Source organism: Oryx dammah, unplaced genomic scaffold (assembly GCF_014754425.2).
Source record: "Oryx dammah isolate SB20612 unplaced genomic scaffold, SCBI_Odam_1.1 HiC_scaffold_16, whole genome shotgun sequence".
In the NCBI taxonomy this organism is placed as follows: domain Eukaryota; kingdom Metazoa; phylum Chordata; class Mammalia; order Artiodactyla; family Bovidae; genus Oryx; species Oryx dammah.
The window spans coordinates 35,564,828-35,574,580 of NW_024070200.1; the positions used below are offsets into that span (position 1 = coordinate 35,564,828).

The following is a 9,753-nucleotide window of genomic DNA, read 5'->3' on the forward strand; positions in this document are numbered from 1 at the left end:
GGATAGGGGTATCTGTCACCTCTTGGGTTAGCAGGGCCAGAAGATCTAGTAAAGCAGGGGTGGGGAGCTCATTCATGGATGCTGGGTTCCACTGGCACCTGTGAGCACCTATCAAAATCCTGGGAACTGAAGCTTCTGGGATGGAGTAAAGGTGCAGAAAAGACAGCCAGTTTCATAACCCACTTTCTAGCATGGGAGGCAGAAACGTAGTCCACCATGTGAGCAGGGTAAGACTCTGAAGGTGGGGAAAGAACATGCCCCTCTCCTCTCCACACCACAGGGTGAGTTTCTAGGCTGGAAGGTGACTCATCTGACCCAAGACATCTTCAGTGAGAAAGCTTGCATTGTCCTGGTGACCCAGCAATCAGGACTTTAGACACTAGTGATCTTGGAAAATTGACCCTCTTCCAGAACCAAGAGCAGTCTCTCCTAAGACTCTACCATGCAGGGCCTCTTCTGCGTTGTATCATTTAAATTCAGATGCGGATGCCCAGTGCCAGCCCAAGGCAACCTTGTTGTCAGGACAGTTTACATTCTCTCCACACTTCCTGGGCTGCTCCTGAGAGAGTCAGACTCACACACCCCAATCCCTTGGCTCTCCCTAGGGACTCATCAAGAACAAGACATTAGAGTCTCTTTGACAAGGCCCACCTATCCAAAGCTCATCACAGCTGGGGGTGAGGGTGAACTCCCTGAAGAGCCCCTTCTATCAACTGCAGAAACCTACCTCTTGTTACCAGCAGAAGGATTTATTTCAGCTTTTTGCCTACAAAGTGACTTACATATTTCCCTATCTCCTCCTTTCCAAGGATACTGTTAAGTTGCAAGGGGACAGGGTCTGCTTCTATGATCTTGGAGCTACGTGCCCCTCCCCCTCATATTTGCTAGGGTGCTTCCAGTACACAGCACTCCTTCCACCCTCCCACCTGATTTGGAGTCGGGCAGAAAGGCTTATAAGGCTGTTATCTCTCAACAGACAGCTGTGCAGGGCCAGAGGCAGCAGCTTATCAGGGAGCCTGCAGTGATTCACAGCCCAAGTCCCAGCTTCTCTGCTGAATAGTAATTTCCAGCAGTGGATTTGTGCTCAGTCTCTCCTCCCCCTCTCCCAAGGGTGTGCTGTCCTTTCTCAGAGAGAGAGAGCGAGCAGTGAAGGGTAGATTCTATCCATGGGGCTGGGGGGCTCATGGGGCTGGGGGGCTCTGGGCCAGCCATCTGGTAGGGCTGTTTATTGGCAGGAGGCTGCAGGCTTAGGGAGCCCAGTTGGATCTGCCACCCTTGGCAGTGACCCCCAGGATAGTTCATTGATGCTTCCCTTCCTCCCCCTTCCAGAAAAGCAGTATGCTGCTCCCTTTCCCTTAGTGGTAACACATAAGATGACCAAGGTCCCCTTCTGGCCACAAACCCTGAAGCTACTGGAGCTAGCCAGGGAGGGCTGAGAAAGAGGGAGGAACCGGGCACTGGGTAAGGTGCTCCCGGCACCATTTCGAAGCTGTCCAGTTTCTGTGCCTGACCCATAAGACTCCAAAAGCTAAGGATTCCAGGCTGGAGGGGACTGAGACACAAGGGGGCAGACCAGAGCAGTCTCTACACAGGCAAGTGGTTAGGAAAAAACCCAGGGACAGAGCCATTTTTGCGTTTGTTTTATTGGAAGCAAGACTCCAGCTGTGGGGCTCAGGGGAGGTGGCATGGAGAGTTCTGTCCTGGGTCTCTCCCTCTGGGCCAGCATGGGGAAAGTGGGATGTTAAAAGAGCCTATGGAGACGCCCCTGCCACCATGATCTCAGGATGCTCCTTAAAAGCAGGGAAAGGAAAACTAGAAACTGTCCTGGGGTGAGGGGCAGAATAGCCCCTTACCCCTTGCCACTCAAAATCGCCCGCCCTCAAGCAGTGGTTTCCAACCCTTTGCCCTCTGCTGACAATGGTGGGGTGGTTTCAAGAGCTTTCCTCAGCTTCCACCTTCCTAGCCCACTTCAAGAATCCTACATGAATCTTTAACCCTTGGGGTTAAAGGCTCAAGAATCCCATTGCCCACCATTCCCTCCCTGAAGAAGGTCCCCGTATGGTTCAGAAAAGCTGAAAGTGTCTTCAGGCAACACAGCTGGAGGAGCAACCCCACCACGAAGCTTCCCTGGGGTCCCCCCTTGTCGCCTTGGGGTCTATGCTGCCACGTTGTAGGTTCCAGAGTACCAAGGCGTGAAAGGCTAGAGATGCGTCTCAAGGTCGAAGCTCGGGGGTAGGATCCAGCCCGTCCAGGTGGCCCAGAGGCCGGAGTTCTCAGGCGGTCTGGTCCTCTTCAGCAGCACCTGGCTCGGGTTGTGACCTCTTCGCGGAGCTCCCTCCAGCAGCAGGTTCCCCTAGACTCCTCTTGGACGTCGGAGCCGTTGGCTGGGACGAGGGGCCGGGATGGGGGTTCGGCGGCTGGTACCCGGGTTGGCGCGGATCCAGGGCATCCTTGGAAAGTAGGATGGCGAGGCTGGGCACGTTCTTAAGTACACTGAGACTGGCGGCTGGCTCGCCAGGCTTCTGCCCCGGTGTGGGCTCCGGAGGGAGGCTCTGCCACAGCTCGCGCACGCTCTGGTAGCGCAGCCGCGTGACCTGATGCAGACCCGCCAGGCGGCGCTTAAGGATCTCGGCACACGTGACGGTTTTGGTGGTGGCTCGACCGCAGCCGCTGAAGACGATGGCGCGCGTGGCTGGCTGCGCCATGCTGGCAGTGGCGAAGGCCAGCAGGTTCCGGATCTTGCTGCCCTCCTTGACCCGCATATGCACGGCGCCCGGCGCCAGGTCGGCGAAGGGGCCTGAGCCCGGGCCGCCCTCCTTATCCCCGCTCCCCACCGGCGCCTCCTCGGAGCGCACCTTACGGAAGTTCTCCATGCGCCGTCGTTGCGGGGACGCGGGCTTCGCCATCGGGCCGCCTCAGCCCCGGGGCTGCATGTCGGTGGGTCGCGTCCGGTAAGGGCCGGCAGGGGTAAGGGTGCGGGAGCGGCGTGGACGCTGGCTAACCGATTGGGACGGTGTGATCCTAGCCTTCCACTTCTCTCCACTGGGCGCTGCTCTACTCGGCGATCTCGGCGCCCTGTGCTACGCGCCTTTAGCTGAGGCCCCGCCTCAGAGCCTGGGAGCCCCGCCCCTGCCGCCGGGCCCCGCCCCTTACCCAGCCCTGCCGGCTGGCGCCCCAGCCTCACCAGCTATTCGCCCGCATCCACTCTGGTCCTCTGATACCCGGGTGTGGGAGGTGCGCGCATCGCGGGGTGCCATGGCAGTGCCAGGAGTGACCTGCCAGCTGAAGTTTCCCTATAATCACCATCAGCCCTCCCTGAGCCTACCTTCATAAACCTGCAACCTAAATAAAAACTGCGTTTGCTGGGCAAACTCCGCTTCAAGCCGGGTCCCCGAGCCCTTCCGCGGTTCAGCGGAAGGCCACAGACCCCTTGCCCGCTCCCAATGAGAGATTTCAAAGCGGCCTTCTGGGGACTGGGACCTCTTTCTCCCACTCCTAGAGGAACGACACCCCCACCCCCACCCCGTCCCTTCGCTCCCGAGCCGCTCTTCTCGCTTGAAGGACAGCCTGCGCGCTGTCAGCAGAGTGTAGTAGGCGCTGGCTCCGTCTCCGCTCCGCGTCTGCCCTCGACGACTATGTCTCGGCATGGTCCTCGCAGGACAGCCGGTGAACTGAGGTCTCAGCCTTGCCGCGCCTGACCGGAGCTGAAGGCTCCCAGACACCCCTGCTCTGCGAACTGAGGCTCTGGGCCAGGCTGTCCCCTGGGATGAATGGGACGAGAACAATGAGACCCCCTTCTCAAGAGGAATTAAGCTCCCTCCATCCATGCCTGAAAGTGGAGTATTAGAGCTGCATGCCCTAGAGTAAGCCAGATATTGTCCTCTCCTCACGTGGATCCCCTTTCTTCTCAGGTGGAATTTGTTAGTCAACCGGGCCCCCTGGGACCCAGTGGGGTCCTTTTCAGAAAAGAGGCTGGGTAAAAGCAGGTTTTGAGGGAGAAGGGAGGTAGCTGGGAAACGGAAATCTCGGGGACAGTTACTGGGTGCCCCTCCCTGGGAACTCCGCAAGACCGAGGGAGTGGCCCGGGATCTCTTTCCAGGAGAGATGAACAATGAAGGGAGAGACGCGATTGGGCTTTAAAGGATTGCTGATGAGAGAGAGCGGGTTTGTGAAGGAGCTGTATTCTTCCTAGAACTGCCCCAGGGCCTCGTCCTTCATCCTTCCACCCCTCGCGCTACACACAGAACTGAAGGTGGCCCAGACCTGATCCGGGTAGGGGTGACTACGACGGGGCGTGGCGGGGTGGAGCCCTGATAGCTGCGGCGGACAGGAAGCCCTTGAAGTGCTGGGGTCATCCCAGTGCTCGGGAGAGCTGGTGCCGAGTCTTGAGACGGGGCTGCTGGGGTCCCCCTCCTCTCCTCCAGGCTGCTTTCGCCTTCTCAGTATCTCGTATCTCCTAGCGCTCGACCCTGCTGTTTGGAATCCGGGACTGACTCCAATACGGCCCTTTGGGAGTGACTGGAGAGCACGTGGACTTTTGAGCCCCAGTACATGAATGACCACCCTCTTCTGGGATCTCCTGCTCGCACGCTGGGGAGAGAGGCTCTGGAGGGCGCTTTCGGCTCGGAATCTGTGTTTCTGGCCTGTCGCAGCTCCCGCGGCCCCACCCCCTACCCCCCGAGGAACAGCCGTAGGAGTCGAAGGGCAGCAGTCTGGTGAGGACACAAGAATTTGCAGCACTTGGCGAGGCTCAGGGGTACTCAGGTTCTGTAAAACTGGGGCAGTTGTGAGCCTTAACGGGCATCAGTTTCGTTGGGCCTGAGAAGTCCCCAGACCGCTGGAATCTAAGTCCGAACCGGTTGGTTACGGAGGAAGAGAGCTCTCCATCCACTGGGGTATGTGAGCCTAGGCTGAACGTTCCCTTGGAGGGGATTAATCGGGGGTCTGCAGTTTGGAGGAAGGGGCCTGGGAGCTCCGCGTTTACGTCTGTTGAGGATGAGGCAGTTCTGCATTCGCCCGGGTTGGCCCTGGAAAGCCTCGCACCGCCATCCCCCTCCACTGCCGCCAGCTGGAGAAGACTCGGTTCACTTCGCTCCCCAATCGGTGAAGGGAGGCTGCGGAAAAGGCCCGCGTCCCCTCCCGTCGCTCCCCTCCCCTTCTCCAGCTCCCTCTGCAGCACTTAAAATGTAAATGTACATCATGATTAGCCGCCGGGTCGCTAATTACCGCTGAAGCCATTCATTACCCTGTCAGCGCGCGTCGCAGCCCGCCGGCTGTGCTCTCCTGCCGGGCCGCGGAGTGGCAGGGCTTAGCGGGGAACGAGGACCGGGAGGGGAGCGGAAAGATTTAAAGCGGAGCGGGGAGGCGGGGGCACTGTAAACGAGGGTAGCGAGGTTGGCAGAGGGCAACCAAGGGCGGGAGAGGGGCCTGTGCACTGGATGGCCAAGCGCGGGGGTGGGGCAGGGAGAGGCAGAAATGCATTAGACAGTTAGCAAGAGAGAAGAAGGAGAAGGAGCAAGGATAGCAGAGGAGGGGCGCGCTGTGGGAGAGGAAACAGGGTGAGAAGCGAGGCCCAGGAAGGACACGCCGGGGGAGGCAGGGAGGAACGGGGGAGGGGGACAGGGGGACCCGGCAGACGCAGTTGGGAGGAGAGTAGAGGGCTCAACTCTTGGAAAGGTGCCTAAGTTGAGCATTTGTGGCGCACACTCCACGACAGAAACGTGGAAAGAGAGTCAAGACTTTCTGTTAAAAAAGCCTCACAGTAGGACCACAAGTGTTTTTTTTTTTCAAGTGTGTGCGTGTTTATAGATGTAAATGCATTTTAAAGTTATTTTTATTTTTTTGTAGTGTGTGGTGTTTTCTAGTACACACACTCTGAAGCCTCAGTTTGTGCCTTCAGAATACAAAGTTTAAGCCTGGAGGCTTGGAACAGACTGTGTAATGAGGTCCTGACCTTGAAGCCTGAGCTTCATTAGCTTCTTTTTGCCTCTGTGTGACTTTGGGCCGTTAGACCCTGTGTCTTGGTTTTCTCAGCTGTAAAATGAAACTAATACAGGAACCTGCCTCATAATACAGTTGTGAGACACCTAACAGTCTTAGAACCTCGGCTGGTAAGTTCTCAGGAAATGTTGGCTGATGTTATTTTTCACATATTATTTGTGATTAAAATAAACTTTAAAAAATTTATAAAGGGAGAGGGGAGGAAGAAAGGGAAAGAAATAGGCAAAGCCTTGGAAATAGCGGTTTCCCTAATATGTAGAGGATTAGTGAGTGGCAAAGTAGACTCTTTTCACCTTCCAAGGAGTTGGAGGGGTGACCAGGCCTGAGCCCAAGCCTTGCCAGTGCAGCTCCGGTCCCTCATCTGCAAGGAGACCATGGTAGCAGTACACCTGCCTCTCACGGACAAGTTACTTCTTACCCAACCGTGGGAGGAAGAAAACCCCTGCTGCAGGGCAGATCTCTTCCTCCTCTGTCTCCAGTGGCAGAAAGAGGATGAGGCGCCCCTAAGTCCTAGTCCCAGTCTGTTCAGGCAGGGGCTTGGGAGACAGGAACTAGAAAGTCAGAGCCAGAGGGAGGTCACATTTATCAGGCACCCACCACGGTGCCCAGCATTGGGCCAGGCACTCTCACATCTATTCCCTGATTTAATCTTTAAAATCTTCCTTTTTATCATTGTTTGACGGATGTGGAAACTGAGGCACAGAGAGATTAAGTATCCAGCCCAATATATTTAATACCACAGCTAGAAAGCAGCAACCACAGGTATTTCAACACAGGTGTTCTATCTCTCCTGTGCACTGTGAGCATTAGTCCCTCAGTCTTGTCTAACTCTTTGTGACCCCATGGACTGTAGTCCACCACATTTCTCTGTCCATGGGATTCTCCAGGCAAGAATACTGGAGTGAGTAGCCATTGACTTCTCCAGAGGATTTTCCCACCCACGGATCAAACCCATGTCTCCTGCATTGCAGGCAGATTTTTTACTGTTTGAGCCAACTTCATCTGAGTATAAGAGAAAAGGAAACTTCCCAATGATTTGAGATCTCCAGCAAAGGTGTGAGTTGGTTTTGGGAAAGAGAGGCAATTCCTACAATGGGGAAGAGGTGTTGGTTATTTATTGCTGCGTAAAAAGTCACCCCAAAACTCAGTAACTTAAAAACATTTATTATCTTACCCAGTTTCTTAGGGTTAGAAATCCAAGAGCAGCTTATAGGGGTGGTTCTAGCTCAGTGCCTCTCGTGGGTCTAGAGCATCTGCTCTCAAACTTATTCACATTTTGGTCAGAGGCTTCAGTTTCTTATAGTATGGATTGCTCCATAGATCTCCTCATGACAAGCAGCTGGCTTCTCCTGAAGCTGAGCCGGGGAGGGGAAGATGGGACAGGGGGCGGAAGCAGGGAGAGAAAGAGAGAGAGAAAGAGAGAGAGAGAGAGAAAGAGAGAGAGAGAGAAAGAGAGAGAGAGAGAGAGAGAGAGAAGACAAGCAGGAAGCCACAATGTCTTTTATGGCTCTACCTCCTCAGAAAGGGAATTTGGTTTTATTTCTTGAAGTGAGTAGTATCAAAGAATGTGTAGGCATTTCAAAACCACAGCAGAAGGGATGTGTTTGGGAGGCAAATTCAAGAGAAGGAATCAGGACTCAATATATTGAAGACATAGGTCGAAAGACTTTGGATCAGAAGAGCTGGATTCATTTGTTTGTTGTTAAGTTGACGCATCATCCTAAAAGATGATGCTGTGAAAGTGCTGCACTCAATATGCCAGCAAATTTGGAAAACTCAGCAGTGGCCACAGCACTGGAAAAGGTCAGTTTCCATTCCAATCCCAAAGAAAGGCAATGCCAAAGAATAATCTAACTGCCGCACAGTTGTACTCATCTCACATGCTAGCAAAGTAATGCTCAAAATTCTCCAACCCAGGTTTCACAGTACGTGAACCGAGAACTTCCAGATGTTCAAGGTGGATTTAGAAAAGGCAGAGGAACCAAAAATCAAATTGCCAACATCTGATGGATCATAGAGAAAGCAAGAGAGTTCCAGAAAAACATCTACTTCTGCTTCATTGACTACACCAAAGCCTTTGGTTGTGTGGATCACAACAAACTGTGGAAAATTCTTCAAGAGGTGGAAATACCAGACCACCTTACCTGCCTCCAGAGAAATCTGTATGCAGGTCAAGAAGCAACAGTTAGAACCAGACATGTAACAACGGACTGGGTCCAAATTGGGGAAGGAGTATGTCAAGGCTGTATATTGTCACCCGGCTTATTTAACTTATACGCAGAGTACATCATGAGAAATGCCAGGCTGGATGAAGCACAAGCTGGAATCAAGATTGCTGGGAGAAATATCAATAACCTCAGATATGCAGATGACACCACCCTTATGGCAGAAAGCAAAGAAGACCCTCTTGATGAAAGTGAAAGAGGAGAGTGAAAAAGTTGGCTTAAAACTCAACATTTAGAAAACTAAGATCATGGCATCTGGTCGCATCAGTTCAGTTCAGTTCAGTCCAGTCGCTCAGTTGTGTCCAACTCTCTGCGGCCCCACGAACTGCAGCACGCCAGGCCTCCCTGTCCATCACCAACTCCCGGAGTTCACCCAGACTCATGTTCATCAAGTCGGTGATGCCATCCAGCCATCTCATCCTCTGTTGTCCCCTTCTCCTCCTGCCCCCAATCCCTCCCAGCATCAGAGTCTTTTCCAATGAGTCAACTCTTTGCATGAGGTAGCCAAAGTACTGGAGTTTCAGCTTTAGCATCAGTCCTTCCAAAGAACACCCAGGACTGATCTCCTTTAGAATGGCCTGGTTGGATTTCCTTGCAGTCCAAGGGACTCTCAGGAGTCTTCTCCAACACCACAGTTCAACAGCATCAATTCTTCAGTGCTCAGCTTTCTTCACAGTCCAACTTTCACATCCATACATGACCACTGGAAAAACCATAGCCTTGACCAGATGGACCTTAGTCGGCAAAGTAATGTCTCTGCTTTTGAATATGCTATCTAGGTTAGTCATAACTTTCCTTCCAAGGAGTAAGCGTCTTTTAATTTCATGGCTGCAGTCACCATCTGCAGTGATTTTGGAGCCCCCCAAAATAAAGTCTGACACTACTTTCCCATCTATTTCCCATGAAGTGATGAGACCAGATGCCATGATCTTCGTTTTCTGAATATTGAGCTTTAAGCCAACTTTTTCACTCTCCTCTTTCATTTTAATCAAGAGGCTTTTTAGTTCCTCTTCACTTTCTGCGATAAGGGTGGTGTCATCTGCATATCTGAGGTTATTGATATTTCTCCCAGCAGTCTTCTTCCAGTCCAACGTTTCTCATGATGTACTCTGCATATAAGTTAAATAAGCAGAGTGACAATATACAGCCTTGATGTATTCCTTTTTCTATTTGGAATCAGTCTGTTGTTCCATGTCCAGTTCTAACTGTTGCTTCCTGACCTGCATATAGGTTTCTCAAGAGGCAGGTCAGGTGGTCTGGTATTCCCATCTCTTTCAGAATTTTCCACAGTTTATTGTGATCCACACAGTCAAAGGCTTTGGCATAGTCAATAAAGCAGAAATAGATGTTTTTCTGGAACTCTCTTGCTTTTTCCATGATCCAGCGGATGTTGGCAATTTGATCTCTGGTTCCTCTGCCTTTTCTAAAACCAGCTTGAACATCTGGAAGTTCACGGTTCATGTATTGCTGAAGCCTGGCTTGGAGAATTTTGAGCATTACTTTACTAGCGTGTGATATGAGTGCAATT

The 9,753-nt window shown here is 52.8% G+C and overlaps 1 protein-coding gene across 1 annotated transcript; it reads right to left on the bottom strand.

Moving 5' to 3' along the window:
• Positions 1-1,634: 1,634 nt before the first annotated feature.
• Positions 1,635-4,653, bottom strand: RPP25 (ribonuclease P and MRP subunit p25). Its single transcript, XM_040257294.1, has one exon. The coding sequence runs from the start codon at positions 2,904-2,906 to the stop codon at positions 2,274-2,276; it is 633 nt and encodes a 210-aa protein (XP_040113228.1). The 5' UTR covers positions 2,907-4,653; the 3' UTR covers positions 1,635-2,273.
• Between the last annotated feature and the right edge of the window lie 5,100 nt (positions 4,654-9,753).